General features: G+C 39.5%; 1 protein-coding gene across 1 annotated transcript in view; it reads left to right on the forward strand.

Annotated features, from left to right (window-relative positions):
- Window positions 1-254: 254 nt before the first annotated feature.
- Window positions 255-18615, forward strand: part of LOC114022741 (potassium-transporting ATPase alpha chain 2-like) — a 30413-nt gene continuing 12052 nt past the window's right edge. The window contains exons 1-11 of the mRNA XM_027835133.1: window positions 255-263; window positions 1415-1567; window positions 2876-2935; window positions 4628-4831; window positions 5404-5517; window positions 6726-6860; window positions 7234-7351; window positions 7654-7922; window positions 8824-9022; window positions 9199-9308; window positions 11489-11623. Of these exons, the coding sequence (XP_027690934.1) occupies window positions 255-263; window positions 1415-1567; window positions 2876-2935; window positions 4628-4831; window positions 5404-5517; window positions 6726-6860; window positions 7234-7351; window positions 7654-7922; window positions 8824-9022; window positions 9199-9308; window positions 11489-11623 (1506 nt within the window). The remainder of the gene's footprint in view (window positions 264-1414; window positions 1568-2875; window positions 2936-4627; window positions 4832-5403; window positions 5518-6725; window positions 6861-7233; window positions 7352-7653; window positions 7923-8823; window positions 9023-9198; window positions 9309-11488; window positions 11624-18615) is intronic.

Consider the following 18615-nt stretch of genomic DNA (forward strand, 5'->3'; position numbering starts at 1 on the left):
AAGGAGGAAGGCATGGGCACACTTCTCTGCAGGGAGCAGTCTACTGAACCTGTCAAGATGTCACCCCATAACTGACCCTGGGATTGCCGCCGGGACCGGACAACTTTCCCGCTCGAACCTGCGAGCTCCTGTGACCTGATCGCCGGACTCCTGAGTTCTTTGACTCGCGGCTCAATTTCTTGAATTCTCCACTGCTCCCTCAGCCCAGGACCCCACTGCCTCACCCCAGCCTCGTTCTTTCACCATCGACATTCATGGGCAAGGTATGTGTTGTGTTGCACCCTACCTCAAACCCCTACTCCACAGTCTTGGGCTAGTTAGGGAAGAAAGGGATTAGGCTGAAGTGGCAAATTAGTATCCACATAGCTGCCTACACCAATTTAAGGATACTTTGCCTTTACCTGGAAAGGGAAAACAGGCCCCAGGGTCTGGGAAAGGCAGGGGAAATGTGGGGTGGGAGGATTCCACAAAGTGGAGAAAGCAAGGAGTAAGGAATTGTAATCTGTTCATTAGAATCTCTCTGTCCTCAGAGAGAGTTTCTTCAGAGGTGAAAAGGAGTATCCCCATATCCCCATATCCCCTAACCCAATTGTCTACAAAAAATTTCTAAATTTCAGCATGAATATCTGAGCCTAGATCTTTTGTGAGGTGAGAGGAAAAGAACAAATTTACCTTGGAAACTTGGCAGTGGAGAAGAGGGGAATCATGGCCTTGGGGAGCTTCCTTCTGTTTTAACTTCTCCAGCTTATGTTATTGAGACCTAGGTCCCTTTTCTCCAGAAAAGGGACAAACTCCCTTGGGTTTCATAGTGAAGTCTTGGCTTCTAGACTGGGATTTTTTTTTTCAGTCAAAGGAAAGCATCTGAAGGATCTGTGGCTCCTTCATCAAATGAGATAATATTTGCAAAGGGCTTTTGAAGAGTGCCTGACACTTAGTATTAATAAATACTTGTTCCCTTCCCTTCATTGGAAGGTCTGTTCTAGCTTTAAGGGACAATGTTTCTTCTGATCTACCCTAAGATTGGATCACCTTGCCAAAACTTCTGGGAACCTACCCAATCAGAAGTTTTGCTCAGCCTATCTGTGAGTGTGTTTAATTGGCTCAGTGTCTTTCTTAAGAAGCAGCAAAGAAATCCCTAAGAAGAGGGAAGAAAAGGGAAATGGCCTTTGGGGTTAAGGGAGGAAAGATGACTTTTCCATCCATATTCCAGATACATTCCATTCTCCACTTATCTCTCTCTCTCCTTAAATTTGTAGATGAGAGGAGGTGGAGTCAGAAGATATTTTTACAGACCTGATCTGATACATTCCTTTTTCTTCCCACTTCCCTAATTTTTATGCCTTTGATCTCAAAGACCCCAGTTCCACAAAAGACCGGGTTTTCAACTGACACTTAATCTTTGCTTCCATTTCAGGAAAAACAAGAAATTTACTCTATTGAGGTCAATGGAACAAAGGACATTGAAAAAGTAGACACTGAAAGATCAGACAAGGTTGATGGCAAAGAAAAGAGGAAGAGATACAGCAAGAAGGACCGCCAGAAAGAACTCAAGAAAGACCTTGATCTGGTCAGTTATCCTAAGAAGACTGGGAGCACCTTGGCTAAGTTTCTCCTATTTATTTTTTTCATGACACTTTTGCTCTTCCAAGGAAACAGATGGCTCAGAGCTGAAATTGACCTTAACAATCATCTAGTCCAACACCATCATTTTGTAGATGAAGAAACCGAGGCACAGAGACTATCACAGAAGTAGTAATTGGTAGAGTCAGGATTCAAATCTCTATAATCCAGACTCTAAATAAAAGTCAGTGTTATTCCACTAATTACACCATGTTGTCTACAGGACCCAAAGCTTTATTGAGTTGGCCTCTTTTAGATACCAACAAAAGAAAAATCCAATGTTTGAGGTTTTTTTAAAAATGCACCTGAGAAAATTTTAAAATTAAAAAATTTAAATGTACTTGGGCAGCTAGATAGGACAATGAGATATAGTGCTGGCCCTGGAGACGGTAAGACCTGAGTTCACATCTGGCTTCAGACACTCATAAGCTCTGTGACCCTCCTGAACAAGTGATTTAACTTATATTTTCTTCAATTTCCTAATCAGCAAAATGAGGAAAACAGCACCAGCCTTCCAAGGTTGTTGTGGGGATCAAATAAAATAGTAATTGTAAAGCATTTAGCACAATATCTGGCATATAATAAGGTCTATATAAATGTTGACTATTAAATTTGTTCCACGTTAAAATTAGGTTGATACAATCTTTGCCTGGAGGCCATCTTTACTACATGATTCCTGTATTCTGCATGAAGCCCTGTCACATGGAGCTCAAAGATTTAGTTATCGTAATCTGAAGATCATTTGCATATAGTTTTGGCTTAAAGTAAGAGAGAAGAAAATGAATAATTTTTAGCTCTTATAGTAGTCCTAATTGGACAAGAAACTAATACAGAAACTCTGAGTTTTTGTTTACCCTGTGTTAAAATGGAAAGAATTACAGAAGGTAGAGTAAGCAAGGGTATTACTTTTTGTAGTGGGACAGGGTACATGGAAATTAAGGTAGAGAATTCCCAGCATGAAAATATCTCTACTCTTTATAGATGAGATCTATTGATAAACCTAAACTTTTAGCTATATGGGGCAATGAAAGGGTAAATGACTAGGCTGTGAGCTAATTGCACAGCTAGCAGGAGTCTGAGGCAGGACTTGAACCCAGAACCCAGATCATCCATGACTTCCTTCCTATGCTGGGATTCTATGGCCTGAATCCAGCTTTGTCCCATTGTTCCAATGGCTGGTGAGAAATATAGTGACTTAATTTACGCTGCTTCTCATTCACATGACTCTTTCTCTTTTTTCCCCCTTGAATTTTAGGATGACCACAAACTCAGCACTAAGGAATTAGAAGAGAAGTATGGAACAAACATTGTCCAAGTAAGTTGCTGAGAGGATGAAGGACCAACATCAGGGACTTGATTCCTTGTCTCTTAGGGGGTGAGAAAAGGTGGGAAACACTTTAGTGTCAGTAATTCATTGCAGCAACTTAGAGTAAAGCTAGTGTCCCAGGTGTCTTTGTTGAGCTGCTTGATAAGAAAGGTTACCTGGTTCTCCCTGATGTCCCTAGACTGGGGATGCAGACTTAGTCATCTCTTCCAAGGGGATCCCTGAATGAAGGGAAGGATGCAATGTCTCTGGTAAAGGACTAAACTTTATTTCAGTTTCTTAAACAAGGGTTATTCTTGTCCTTGTCTTCCTGGGGGTTTGTGAGAGGAAAGAAGGATGTGAGTTCTCCCTGCTTGATTGGAAGAATAACAGCATCAATAAGTACATAGTATCATGGAACAGGAGGGTTGGAATCTTTTTATTGCTTTGGTCCCTGAGTTCTGGACAAAGCACATTTCTTGTCTTATGGATCTTAGAGTCTGAGAGGGGTTATGCTATATATAATTAAAAGATGAAAACAACCAGGTACATATTGGCGGACAAACAAACCCCTTCCAAGTTTTTCTTCCACAAAAAAACTGATACTGCTTTCTATTGTGGATCTCAATTAAGATAGAACTTCATACATTTTAATGTCTTGTCATAAGGTGTTTTTTGTTTGTCTGTGTTTTTAGCAGTACTGTATGCATACTTGCTCCAGAGCAAGTATTCCAGTTAGATAATATTAAGTTGATTACTCATTCAACAGACACTTATTAAAACATTTATGTTTGGTGTAGAAGGAGATTTAAAGGTGAATAAAATATAATTCCTCACTTCAGAGTGTTTACATCTTAGGAAGGGAGAGGAGGTGGCTACTATGTACACAAATAAATATAATAAAAGGCATAGATGTGTTAAGTACAACTGTGGTACAATCAAAATTGTCTGGATAGGCCATGACAGAAACACATTTCCTAGAGTTCACATCAGGCTAGGGTGAGAAGGTAATGCTTCACAGAGTAGATGAAATGTGAGTGTGAGTGAGGTCTTAAAGGATGGAGAGGATTTCATATCTGGGTAATATCCTATCTAGGGTGGATATAGAGAGAAGGACTGGCTTAGCAACATCTATTATTCAGAGGGTCAAAATAAGATTTTTTTTTCTGAGTAAGAACTCTTTTGATTTTAGCTCTGGTTATCATTGAAAGATCATAGAACTAGAGTTAGAAAAAAACCTCAGAGGCCTTCTAGCCTAACCTACTAATTTTACAAAAGAGGAGACTGAGGACAAAGGAGATTGTAACTTGCCAAAGGTCACAAGATGGTATCGGAGGCAAGATTTGAATCCAGGTCCTCTGACTTCAGGGCTACAACTATCTTGTTTTGATCTCTTCTCTGCAAATCTTTACTATTCACCCAAGAAAAGATATTTCCTCTTCTTTATATAGCCATGCAGGATAGCTTTTTGGGAAATCTAAATTGGTCTTTTCCTTTTTATGAAAAAAAATTCAGAGGTACAAGCTTTAAGACAACTAGGAGCTTCACAAAGCTAGGATTTCACCACAAATACAGGGATCCCTCCAATCCCCTGCAAAAACAAAACAAAACAAAATCAAACCACTCCCTAGAGTTTTATATCTACAAGGCTAAGAATGCCCAGTCATTCTTTAACACATATTTTTCCTGACTTTGTTTTTGCAGGGTCTCACTAGCACAAGAGTTGCAGAACTCTTGGCTCAGAATGGCCCCAATGTCCTTACTCCACCCAAAGAAACTCCAGAAATCATCAAATTCCTCAAAGAAATGGTGGGTGGATTCTCCAGCCTTTTGTGGGCAGGAGCTGTCCTGTGTTTCATTGCATATCTGATTGAGTTTTCAAAGGACAAGTCTGCTTCCATGGACAACGTAAGTATCTAAAAGGCTTCCTGCAATGGTTTTTGTCATTGGTTTCTCTATCATAGAAGGGTTACTAGAGACTAAGAGCTCTCATAGAGTTCTGGACTGATAGAAAGGGAAACAAGGAATTCAATCCTGATTCTGCCAGGTAATCACTCTTGAGTGGGGTCATGTTACGAGAATTCTCCAGACTGCAGTTGCTACATCTGTAAGATAGGAGGTAAGAGTGAAGATGTCCTGAGGGTTGCTGTTTCTATGCCATGGAGATGAAACAGGAAAGCATCATGGGTTCCTAAGGGACAAAGGTCCTGTATCAATATGCAGCATCCTTGGGCTCTAACCTCATCCTCTCAAGGCCTACTTCCTCATTTCCTAATTTAGTAAGTGAAGCATTTGGGGAAGCTGTTAAGAGAATCATAGGGCCTGGCAACCAAAATGTATGAAATGATTCCCCACTGACCTATATAACAAATACTTGGGCATCTCACTTGCTTGCAGATTGAAATTCTCACCTTAAATTGTACCTGATTCATTTTGAGCATTTGCTTCTTTGACTTAGGTTTCCTTTCCCTTTCATGCAGGTCTATTTAGGTGTTGTGCTCATCGTGGTGGTCATCCTCACTGGGATCTTTGCTTATTATCAAGAGGCAAAGAGCACCAACATCATTGCCAGTTTCACTAAAATGATTCCTCGGGTAAGGAGCTCAAAACTCCCTTGAGCTGTGTCATGGCAAACACTGTTTATTGCTGCTTCTAAATCTTCGTATAGTTCTGCCTGCTTTGTTCTTCATTCATTCATAGAGTGCCTCCTGAGAAGTTCAAACAACAACTTTTAATGAACTTTTTACTAGGACAGAGAGTGACCATATCTACCTGGGAGGATGAGTCAGTGTTCATTCTGTCCCTTTTCTCTTCCAAATTCTTTGCCTGCATGCACTGATGTTGCCACCAGAAGGCTGGCAGAATGGCTTAACCCAATGCCCTTCCCATTGCATAGAATGGTCTTCTTGTGGCAGTTTTTCTGTATTATGTTTAAAACTCACAATTTTCCTCCATGATGGCCAAAGGAACTGCCAACCTTAATTGAGGGAAGTTGGCTCTCTTCTTTGCATAAAGAAAGGAAGAATCCAGGTCATCACTGGTACAGTTATGATTTAAATCATATAAAAACAGCATGGCATCAAGGATAGGACACTAGACTTGGAGTCAGGAAAACTTGGCTACCTCAGATGCTTCCTAGCTGCATGATCTTAGGGCAGTCACTGAACTTTCTCTGGGCCTCTGTGTTCTCACAGGCATTGGACTTGTACTCTAAGATTACTCACAATCTGAGATCCTGGATTTTGACTTATGTCTTCACTGTTTAATCTAACATTCTTCCTGTGCTTTATAGCTAGCATAATTCCTGCAGGCAGCTGTTGGTCTCTCTTTCTCTGTCAAGTCTACAATTCACCCCAATCTTTCTCCATGTTTTCTGGTCCCCCTGTGCACTATGGCATTTAGAGGCCTTCAGGGCCCAAGAGAAAGACTTATTGCTCTACTTACAGGCAGATGACATAGTGCATAGACTTTGGACTTGGAGCCAAGAAAACCTGAGTTCAAATCCTGCCTCAAACACTAGCTTATGACCCTGGGCAAGTCATTTCATCTCTCTCGGTCTCAGTTTCCTCATCTGGAAAAGGAGAACAATAATAGCAGCTACTTCTTAGGGTTGTTGTGAGGATCAAATGAGAAAACATGGGTAAAATACTTCACAGGTCTTAAAGCATTATCTAAATGCTTCTTATTAGTCTTGCTGTAGCTAAAGCTGCAATATCCTCTGACGTTGAGTATCCAGATCAAGGGTAGATGAAGAAGATGCCATGTCAGGGTTTGAAGTTTCTTTTTCATTTTCATTTCTCAGAAAGCTTTTGTCATCAGAGATGGAGAAAAGAGGGAGATCCCTGCAGAGCAGCTGGTTGTAGGAGATATTGTAGAGATTAAGGGTGGAGACCAGATTCCTGCTGATATCAGGATCCTGGCCTCACATGGATGTAAGGTAAGCACCAATGTATTGCTCCCTCTAAGGATAATTGGATCTGGTCCCAGTCTCTGTAACCCAAAGTCCCACCCAATAGTCCTTGATTAAACCAAATGGGCAAAACAGCCAAAATGCCTAATTCTAGAGCCTTCTCCAATCTGTTTTCATGAAATTACTTTGTATTATTGAGTTTAAACTTTATGATTACTTCAAATGTACATATTGTTTCTTTTACCTCACCTTCTTTTTTCCCTACCTAGTAGAAAGGAAAGTTCTTCAGGTTAGAGATTTCTTTTTTTTTTTTAATAACTCCAGTATTTTACACTGTATCTTGAATATAGTAGGTCATAGGTCATTCATAAATGTTAAGTTGAATTGAATTCATTTACAGGTAGATAATTCATCTCTTACTGGGGAATCAGAGCCTCAGTCTCGTACTTGTCATATTACCCACGAGAATCCCTTGGAGACAAAGAACATTAGCTTTTATTCTACAACCTGTCTGGAAGGTAGGTCTGGTGGAATATTTGAAGCAAACATTCTATAAAAATTAAGAGTTCTTCTACTCAGTCTCTACTTCTTAGTCTCTTTCCCATCACTTCATACAAGACTTTTTTCCATAAGGAAAACCAAAAAGACATAGTTGTACCCAATGTGACAACACTTGATCTAATATCATGCAGTTCTTCACATCAGGGCAATGCCTACCTGGTGGTCATGTCAGGCCAGAGGATGAAGGCAGAAGCCCAAGAAGTCTGTATCGCTTATAGGCAAGACCTCCTGGAATATCATCCATATACTTTCCTTCCAGGCACAGCAACTGGAATGGTCATCAACACAGGTGACCGCACCATCATTGGAAGAATTGCCTTACTGGCTTCATCTGTTGGACATGAGAAGACACCGATTGCCATTGAAATTGAGCACTTTGTCCATATTGTAGCAGGAGTAGCAGTTTCTATTGGTATCATGTTCTTCATCATTGCAATATGCATGAAATACCGGGTCCTAGATGCTATCATCTTCCTCATTGGCATCATTTTGGCCAATGTACCAGAGGGTCTGGTGGCTGCTGTCACTGTAAGTCCATGATGTGATCTAAGCTTTCTGCCTTGATCCTTATACTCTTATTGATCCTTATACTCTTAACATAGAGTATTCAAGCCCCCACATGAGCTGGTATATTACAAGCTATTTTGGTGTTTTAGGGTAGAATACTTTCCCCACTGGGAGGCAAGACTTGAATGTCTTAAACAGGTTGGGTATTAGAGGAAAAAATAGGGTCACTTAGGATAGTTTCAGCATTAGAATCCAAAGTCATAAGATACAAATCTTCATTTTCAGATGATCTGTAAGTAAGCTTATGTATACATTTGTCTGCTGTAGTCTCGCTTGGCAGCAAAGTGAGAGATCCAAAGAGTGAACTTCAAATCATAAAGCAGTCTCTGTGTGGGTCTCTTACCTGATCCCAACCTGTAAACTGAGGTGTAGAAGATATTGAACCCTAGAGTGTATTTAAGAAGGTACATAATAGCACCTTGGAGACCCAAAGTATGAGATGAGTGCTTTAGGATGTCCCCTTGGGTACAGTTCCCTTACAATCTTTCTGGAGATGGACACAGTCACTCAAGTTGACCCAAGGTCAAGTTGTGATTTTCATCCATATGGTACAGACTTGTTGACATTTCCTTTGCAACTCAAGTCATTGTGGATCACTTTATTCAAAAGAGGAAAAAACACAATTAGGATTTTGTTTCTTTAAAAACAGAAGCCTCTTGGTATCATTTAACCAATAAAATACTCAAACTTTCTGTATAGCAATCATGACTGTACCCCCAAATTCATCTAGCCACAAATATTGAGCCATGGTCATTTGTAAAAGATAGGTCATAATGTGGTCTCTACAAAAATGGTTAAGTGAAAGATCTTCTATCATTTTGACTCACTGAGTTTTACATTTCTTTCCTTCTTTCATTTCTAGGTGAGTCTGTCCCTGACAGCAAAACGGATGGCCAAGAAGAACTGTCTGGTGAAGAACCTGGAAGCAGTGGAAACTCTGGGCTCCACCTCCATCATCTGCTCTGACAAGACTGGGACCTTAACACAAAACAGAATGACTGTGGCCCATCTGTGGTTTGACAACCAAGTTTATCAGGCTGATACAAGTGAAGATCAGAAAGGTGAGGCTTTGGAAGCAATCTTAGGGATGTGTAACTGAGCAGGGAAGTTAACCCTAACCCTGACAGGGTGAGCAGGCTGTTTCTGAGATCTGTTTGGACCTTGTGGATACAAACTCGCTCTCCTCTCCCACAGCAGTCTTCTATGTGCTACATCATTTTTTTCTCTTGCTTTCCAGACCAGATATTTGACCAAAGTTCTGCAACCTGGGCCTCCTTATCCAAGATTGTAACACTGTGCAACCGAGCTGAGTTTGCACCAAGCCAGGAAAGTGTCCCCATCATGAAGGTAGGGCTTCTGCTCATCTGGGTGTGACATCAAAGCCAATCTCCAGGTCATCTTGCTGTCTTCCATCCCCTTCTGCTGTACTGCCACTTAAGGAGATGAGAGTGGTTAGTGCACATAAGAGCAAGTTTGAATTGCCAATGTGTCTTGTAGCCAAGTAACAAAGTAGTATCTTGGCTTCATTCTACTTTGCTTTGTAGAGTCATAGGAAAAAGTGGAGGTCTTAAAATACTAACTTCAGGTAGTGTATTGTAGTAGTTTGAACAAGGCTGCAATTCATTGGGGTTCCTTCAATACCATGTTGAAGGAAATTTTATGATCTTATTCTCTAGTGCTGAAACTTTGTAAATTAATCCTATTCGTTCCTCCAAGACTCAACTCATTTAAGTCATTGAATTCAGCACTGATTAAGCACTTACTATGTGCTAGGCACTAGAGTAACCAGACAAATAGTCACTGGCCTTTAGGAGCTCACATTCTACTGGAGGAAAACTATATACACAGAGGTAATGAGCTGTGTTATGAGTTGTGCGTGGGCTGAAAATTGCAGCCCAAGCACAATTGCAGGGAGCAAAGAGTAACAAAAGGCAGAGTTGAGGAAAAAGTGGGTCTCAGCATATGAGACAGATGGCCAGTGCAACGGTGAGAACATGGGAGATAGAATGCTGCTTAAGGGGAGTAGGAAGCAGTCTAATTTGGCACCTGTGACTGCTAAGGGTAGTAATGTGTAACTAGCAGAAAGGATAGATAGGTTTCAGAGCCAGATTATGAAGGGCTTTATTGCCAAATAGGAGAGTTTGCATTTGATCCTAGAAGTCAACAGGGAGCTGATTAAGCTTCTTGAACAGGGACACAAGTAAATGTGTCTTCATAGAACATATTTCCTTCTTGGTCTTCTGTTCACCTCTTCAACTTATCTCTTCAACTCTTTATGCTTATCTCTGAACTCCAGTAGGTCATTATCCAAACTCCACTCAACACCTCCTACCACCTCACTCCTCATTCTCTTTCCCCTCCTCAAAGTTCTATCCTAACTCCATCTTTTCCAAGGTACCCTCTGGAATGCCTGTTCAATAGATAACAAACTTACCTTCATCTTAAATCTACTCCTCTCCTATTCCTTCCATTTCGTAGCTCTTACTGTAATCTAGCTTTCTCCTGATGACACAGACTTCCTGGCCACCCTTCACTCATTCTCTTTGGCTCTCTGGTTGAGGTCAGGGAGCTGGAATACTCCTTGCCATGCCATCTTGCTCTCCCCAAACTCCACAAGTCAGTGTCCTCTCCTAGTTTTCTTGTCTATTAATGACACATTCTTCCTGTTGTCCAAGCCCAAAGTTTGGAGTTTCCTTTGACTCTTTCTTTTATTTCTTATATCCACAGGGTGACTGTAAATGCCTTCCTCTGTACCCCCCACTCCCGGCTCCCATAACTGTGTCACTCACTTCTTTAATTTCTTGGGTTCTGCCCTCACCAACCTTTTCCTAGACTACTTGAGCAGTCACCTAATTGGGCTGCTGAATCTTAGTTTCATGCTGTTCTAATTCTTCCTACATCCCACTGCCAGGCTTTAACACCTTATTTTTTCATCTTACTCTTCTGTTTACTCTTCAATGCTTCATTAGTCCATTATATTATCAAGATTCTGTCTGGTTTTCAAGCCCCTCTTTAACATGCCCCACCCTGCCCTATCCAAATTTGTTTCCCCCCTGTTTCCTAGCTTTAATTAGGACTGTTTCATTACTATCTTGATTGACAATATGCTAGCCTCATTTTTTTTTCTTCAGGATTCATTTATATTTTTCCCTTTTAAAAATTTTTTCCATTTCTCCTCTTTTCTGATGTTTGTAGGCCTAGCTCAAATGATCCATGGGAAAAAAAATCTCCCTACCCTAACTGCTCTGGCCCTTAGTGATCTCATCTTTCTTTAAACTTATTTATTGTCTAAACAATGCAGTTTCAAAGCTTAATCCTATTGTTTTGTATTATTCATTTATCTTCTGTTTTCATTTAGATGATAAACTCTTTGAGGGCAAACATCTTTCCTCCTCTCCTTATTACCTATAGCATCTAAGCACAAAGCGGGTATTCAAAAATATAGGTTAATTTTAAAAGCCATGGAAGAGCCAGACTGTGATTATAATTTAATTTGTTTTATTCTATTTTTGAAAAAAAATTTCCAGAAAGTAGTGATGGGAGATGCTTCAGAAGCTGCCCTCCTGAAGTTCTCAGAAGTCATCATGGGTGATGTAATAGAAAGAAGAAAAAGAAACAGAAAAGTGGCTGAAATCCCTTTTAATTCCTTCAACAAATTCCAGGTAGGTTTTTCCTCATGACCAGGAATCTTATTTCTTAGCCCAGTGGCATTCTTATCTGCGGTTATGAAAAGTCTCCACAGGTGCAGAGCCTGGGCTACTTTGGGCTATTGTTTTCCCAGAAGCACAGTAGGTAAAGGAGGCTGAGTCTAGAGAAGCTAGGATGTGGGTCTCCCTGAAAAAAATCCATTCCTGGCTACTGTCTTAGTTTCTGGTGCTGAAGGGTTTGGTGTCTAAGTTTTTGTTCCCTAGTTACTATCGGAGGCACTAAAGGAGTTGTTTGTCTTTCATTCCCCTCTCCCCCTAATTTTTAAACATTATTATTTAAAGTTTTGAGTTCCAAGTTCTATCTTGTCCAAGCCCAAAGTTTAGAGTTTCCTTTGACTCTTCCTTTTATTTCTTATATCCACAGGGTGACTGTAAATGCCTTCCTCTGTACCCCCCATCCCCACCTCCCATAATTGTGTCACTCACTTCTTTAACTTCTTGGGTTCTGCCCTCCCTTTCCTGAGATGGTAAGCAATCAGATATAGGTTGAACATATGTACTTATGTAAAACATTTCCTTATTAGTCATTTTGTACAAGAAGACTTGAATAAAAGAAAAAAATGAGAGAAAGAAAGTGAAAAACAGCATGCTTCAGTCTGTATTCAATCAGTATCAATTCTTTCTCTGGAGATGGATAGTATGCTTCATCATTAGTTCTTCGGGATTGTCTTGGATCATTGTATTGCTGAGAATAGCTAAGTCATCCATAGTTCTTCATTGAACAGTATTGCTGTTACTGTGTACAACGTTCTCCTGGTTCTGTTCACTTCACTATGCATAAGTTCATGTAAGTCTTTCCAGGTTTTTCTGAAATCATCCTGCTTGTCATTTCTTATAGCACAATAATATTTCATTCAATCATAAACTACAGCTTGTTTAGCCATTCCCCAATCAATGGGCATCCCTTTGATTTCCAATTCTTAGCAACCACAAAAAGAGCTGCTGTAAATACTTTTGTAAAAATAGGTCCTTGGGAGCAGTTAGGTGGCACAGTGAATAGAGCACCGGGCCTGGAGTGAGGAGTACCTGACTTCAAATCTGGCCTCAGACTAGACACTTCACACTTACTAGCTTGTGTGACCCTGGGCAAGTCACTTAACCCCAATTGCCTCACCAAAACAAACAAACAAAAAACCCCCCAAAAAACAAAACAAAAACCAAAAACAAAAATAGGTCCTTTTCCCTTTTTTTGGATGTCCTTGGGATATAGATATAGCAGTACTATTGCTGAATCAAAGGGTATTCACAGTTCCAAATTGTTCTCCAGAATGGTTGTATCAGTTCACAACTCTACCAACAGTACATTAGTGTCCCAGTTTTCCCGCATTACCTCCAACATTCAACATTTTCCTTTTTTGTCATGTTAGACACTCTGATAGGTCTGAGGTGTTTAACTGAGTTGTTCCAATTTGCATTTCTCTGATTGATAGTGATTCAGAGCATTTTTTCATATGACTATAGATAGCTTTTATTTCTTTGTCTGAAAATTGCTTGTTCACATCCTTTGACCATTTATCAATTGGGGTATGACCTGCATTTTTACAAATTTGACTCATTCTCTAAATAGCTGAAAAACAAGGTCATTTTCAGAGATATTTGTTGCAATTTCCCCCTTTTCTGCTTTCCTTATAATTTTGGTTGCATTGGTTTTGTTTGTGCAAAAAAAATTAATTTTATATAATCAAAATTTTCTATTTTACCTTTTGTAATACTTTCTATATTTTCTTTGGTGCTAAATTCTTCCCTTATCCATAAATCTGACAGATAAACTATTTCATGCTCTCTTAATTTGCTTATGGCATCACCCTTTGTGTGTAAATAATGTAACCATTTTGACCTTATCTTATTAGATGATGTGAGATGTTCGTCTATACATAGTTTCTGCCTCCCATTTTCCAGTTTTTCTAGCAGTTTTTGTCAAATAATGAGTTTTTGTTTGAAAAGCCTGGATCTTTGAGTTTATTATATACTAGATTACTATGGTCACTAACCATAATGTAATTTGTACCTAATCTATTCCACTGATCCACCATTCTATTTCTTAGCCAGTACCAGATTATTTTTAAAAGTTACCATTTTATAATACAGTTTGAGATCTGGTATGACTATACCACCTTTTTTTTTACCTTTTTTTTCATTGATTCCCTTGATATATTTGAGCTTTTGTTCTTCCAGATGAATTTTGTTATTATTTTTCTAGTGCTATAAAATAAATTTTTGATAGCTTGATTGACATATAAATAGATTAATTTAGGTAGAATTTGTCATTTTTATTACATTGGCTTGATCTACCCATGAGAAATTAATATTTTTCCAATTGTTTATTCTGATTCATTTGTGTGAAAAGTGATTTATAACTGTATTCATATGGTTCCTGGGTTTGTAGGTAAGCTCCCAAATATTTTATACTATCTGCACTTATTTTAAATGGAATTTCTCTTTCTATCTCTTGCTGCTAGACTTTGTTGGTAATATCTAGAAATGCTGATGATTTATGTGGATTTATTTTGTATCCTGCAATTTTGCTGAAGTTGTTAATAATTTCCAAGAAGTTTTTTTAGTTGATTCTCTTGGATTTTCTAAGTATGCCTTCATATCATCTGCAAAGAGTGATAGTTTTGTTTCCTCATTGCCTATTCTAATTCCTTTAATTTCTTTGTCTTCTCTTATTGCTGTAGCTAACATTTATAGTACAATATTAAATAATAGTGGTGATAATGGGCATCCTTGCTTTACCCTTAATAGCATTGGGAAAGTTTCTAGCTTATCCCCATTACAGATAATGCTTGCTGATGGTTTTAGATACATATTACTTATCATTTGAAGGTAAGAGTCATTTATTCCTATGCTCTCTACTCTTTTTAATAGGAATGGGTGCTGTATTTTGTCAAGGCTTTTTCTGTGTCTATTGAGATAAGCATATAATTTCTGTTGGTTTTATTATTGATATGGTCAATTATGCTGATTGTTTTCCTAATACTGAATCAGCCCTGTATTCCTGGTATAAATCTCACCTGGTCATAGTGTATGACCCTTGTGATATATTACTGTTACATCTTTGCTAGTATTTTATTTAAAATTTTTGCATCAATATTCATCAGGCAAATTGGTCTACACTTTTCTTTCTCTGTTTTCTCTCTTCCTGGTTTGGGTATCAGCACCATTTTTGTGTCATAAAAAGAATTTGGTAGTACTCCTTCTTTGCCTATTTTTCCAGATAATTTATATAGCATTGGGATCAATTGTTCTTTAAATGCTTGGTAGAATTAATTTATGAATCCATCTGGTGTTGGGAATTTTTTCTTAGGAAGTTCAATGATGGCTTCTTCAATTTCTTTTTTTAAAATTGGGTTAAGTATTTTATTTCTTTTGTAATCTGGGTAATAAATATTTTTGTGTATATTCATCTATTTCATTTAGATTTTAAAATTTATTGGCATATAATTCAGCAAAATAGCTCTTAACAATGTTTTAATTTTTTCTTCATTGGTGGTGAATTAACCCCTTTCACTTTTGATACTAGTAATTTGGTTTTATTCTTTCTTGTATTTGGAGGTCAAATTTCTTATTCAGCTCTGGTCTTTTAATTAGAAATACTTAAAAGTCTTCCATTTCATTAAATGTCCATTTTTTTTTTGCCTGAAAGAATTAAATTTTGTAGGTCAGGTGATTCTTGGTTGTAATCCTAATTCCTTTACCTTCTGGTATATCATATTCCAAGCCCTCTGATTCTTTAATGTGGGAGCTGCCAAATCCTGTGTAATCCTGACTGTAACTGCATGATATTTGAATTGGTTTTTTTTTTTTTTTGGCTGCTTGGAATACTTTCTCCTTGATGTGAGCTCTGGAATTTGGCTATGATGTTCCTGGGAGTATTCATTGTAGGATCTCTTTCAGGTGTTGATCAGTGGATTCTTTCAATTTCTATTTTGCCCTATGGTTCTAATATATCAGGGCAGTTTTCTTTGATAATTTCTTGAAAGAGCCTTAAAAAAATTATCATAGCTTTCAGCTAGTCCAATAATTCTTTTATTATCCCTCCTGGATCTATTTTCTAGGTCAGTTGTTTTTCCAATGACAAATTTCTGTTTTCTTCAATTTTTTTTTTTTGCTATTTGATTTTGTTTTATCATATATTGATGTCTCATAGAGTCATTTCCACTCGTTTCCACTCATTCAATTCTAATTTTTAGGGAATTATTTTCTTCAGTAAGCTTTTATACTTCCTTTTCCATTTGGACAATTTTATTTTTTAGGGAGATATTTTCCTCAATAAATTTTTGTATATCTTTTCCCATCTTATTGACTCTTTTTTCATGACTCTCTTGCAATACTCTCATTTCTTTTCCCATTTTTTCCTTCTACTTCTATAATTTGCTTTATTAAATCCTTTTTAAGCTCTTCTGGGAATTTTTTTTGGGACCTCAGACCAAATTACATTTTTCTTTGAGGCTTCACATGTAGCCATTTTAACACTATTGCCCTCTCCTAAGTTTATGCCTTGATCCACCCTATCACCGTAGTGACTTTCCGTAGTTGAGCTCTTTTTTTTGCTTTTTGCTCATTTTTTCTGCCTTTTTTGTGACTTGGGTCTTTTTATGTGAGAGTTGATTTCTGGTCTGGCACTGTCCCAAGCTTTTTGTGCTGGGGCTATGGGTCTTACTACTGTCTTTCACTGGGCTTCCTCTGGAGGGTAGACTTCTCTTCTGGCTTGTACTGGAGGGGTAGGGCCTCCCCGTTGGCCTCCCCTGGATATGGGGTTTAGCCACTGGTCTGCCCAAGGGTTGGGGCCCTGCTGCTGGTTGCTATGGAAACAAGATTTCTCTGCTGGTAGGCTCCATGGGTGGGGTCTCATTGTTGGCCAGCCCTGGGGCAGGGCTTCATTACTCATCAGCAATGGGTCAAGGCCTTGCTGGTGGCTTGTGCTGGATGTAGGGTTGTTCAGGCAGGGCCTTGCTGTACTGCACAGACTGCTCACTTGCATAGGGGGCTGCTGACTTGCAGGAGGGTGGGATTTCACTGGTGGATTACCCCAGGCTGGGAGCCTTGCTGCAGGTCCCCTGTTGTGAGGTTGGCTTCTGCTGCTGCTCTTGGACCTCACTCCCCTTCCATCCCAGTGAGACAGACCTTTCCTGCTGGGCTAGTAAGCTACTTCCCTGCCCCTAGACCAATTCTGAGGCAGTTTTCTAGTTGTTTAGAGGGGAATTTGGGAGGGCTTCAGAGGGCTCCTTCCTCATTCCACTGTCTTGGCACCAGAAGCTGTCCTTCATTTTTGAAGAGAACCGATGACATCACAGGTAATGTCTTGACTTGTGCATGAATTGGATTTAAGTAAGGCAGATTTGCACAAAGTCGTCAGCCTCACTCTCTCTTCCTGAGTGAAATCTGGTAACAGGATAAAAGTCAAGATGAGTGACAAAAGAATGTTCACTCCCAAAGGGACTGCCTCCTTGCAAAAATCAATCAAGAAGTTAAGCTTCCATCACATTAGATGGAGACAAATAAATGTCCTTTCTGATAGTAGGTGGGCAAACCAAGAAGGTTCTAGATTTCATTCCATGTAGTTGAGGTACTGGGGTCCTGTGGGGTCTTTTTTGCCCATATCTCAGGAAATCAGCCTAGCAGCAATTGCTACTTTCACTTCAGGAGTGTAGGAGTGTCTAAAGGCCTATTGTTTCTAAATCCTTCATGGAGATAAGAATGAAAATTGGGATGGGAATGAAAATCACTCTTCAGAGGCTGAAGTATTAGCTGGTAGTGTGAGAGAGAAGCCTATTTAGCATTATAAATTTCCCTGCTGGCCATCTTGCTCAGTCTGGAGCAAAGTGGATTTGGGCCATGAAGTAAAAATACCTTTCCCACCACTCCTCCCCCACCCCTAGCTATCACCTCACACAAACATACACGTCCTCTTCGATCTCCTAAAAGATACTTAATTAAATGAAGTTTGATGGTTACCATGGGGGTACAATTTTCCCAGTTCCTGTCAGAAAGAATATGTGTATGTAAGATTCTCTTCATTGACAGTGGACTGACATGAGAGAAAGAGCCTCAGGTGAATGCAACTATGTTGAAAACTAATGGAATTTAAGTTTCTGGGTTCCTGGAATTTTTTTTTTTAATGTCACCTCTCTTGACAAGACTCTGTAATTTGGTTAATGTTTAAGAGGCCCTGGTGGAATAATTATGAGACTAGAACAAATAAATCAGTGTGCAGGTCATTTCATAGATGGGTAGAAGCATAGGGAAAATTTGCTGGTCTCAGTTTCCTGCGCCACCAAGAAACCCTGTCCAGCCCTAATGTTGAGACTATGGGCCTCCTGCCCAGTCTCTATCTAGCCATGAACTGTAATAATAGACTGAAACCTGGAAGAGTGAAAGGGATCACAGAAGTAGATGATTCCTGCTGCTATGAAACCTGCAGTAGATAATCCTGCCCTGGGCATGACATTCAGGGGAATTTGTGCCACCATCTGAAAGGACCTCTCTTCCTCTTTAGAGAGAGGCACTGCTGCAGTTTGGGGCTGTTGGTTTCTCCTATGAAAGCCCAGGCTGCAGCTTTAAGGTGGGGCCAAGTTTGAGTCTCCTTTTCTAGGGGGAGACACCAAGGGATCTTGGAGATCTCTGTGGGTTTGAATAGCACATCACAACAGAAGGAACCCTGACTGTGGAGGGAGAAGTCTTGGATTCAAATCTTACTTCTGCCATTTACTCCCCATGTGGCCCAAGTGAGGCAAGTCATTTAGCCTCCCTGGGCTTCAGGTCTTTCATCTATAAAATGGGGAGCCTGGACCATAGGGTCTTTAAGGTCTCTTCCAGCTCTGGCTCCTTGATCCCATCAATGCCCACCAAGGGCATCAATAAAAAGAGTAAGAGATGACTTTCCTTCTCCTGGCATGTGGCTAGTTGTGGAGGAGCTCTTCAGGCCTCTTAGAAGTGACAGTAAT

Source organism: Vombatus ursinus, unplaced genomic scaffold (genome assembly GCF_900497805.2).
Source record: "Vombatus ursinus unplaced genomic scaffold, bare-nosed wombat genome assembly UNPS02014813.1, whole genome shotgun sequence".
NCBI classification, from domain to species: Eukaryota; Metazoa; Chordata; class Mammalia; order Diprotodontia; family Vombatidae; genus Vombatus; species Vombatus ursinus.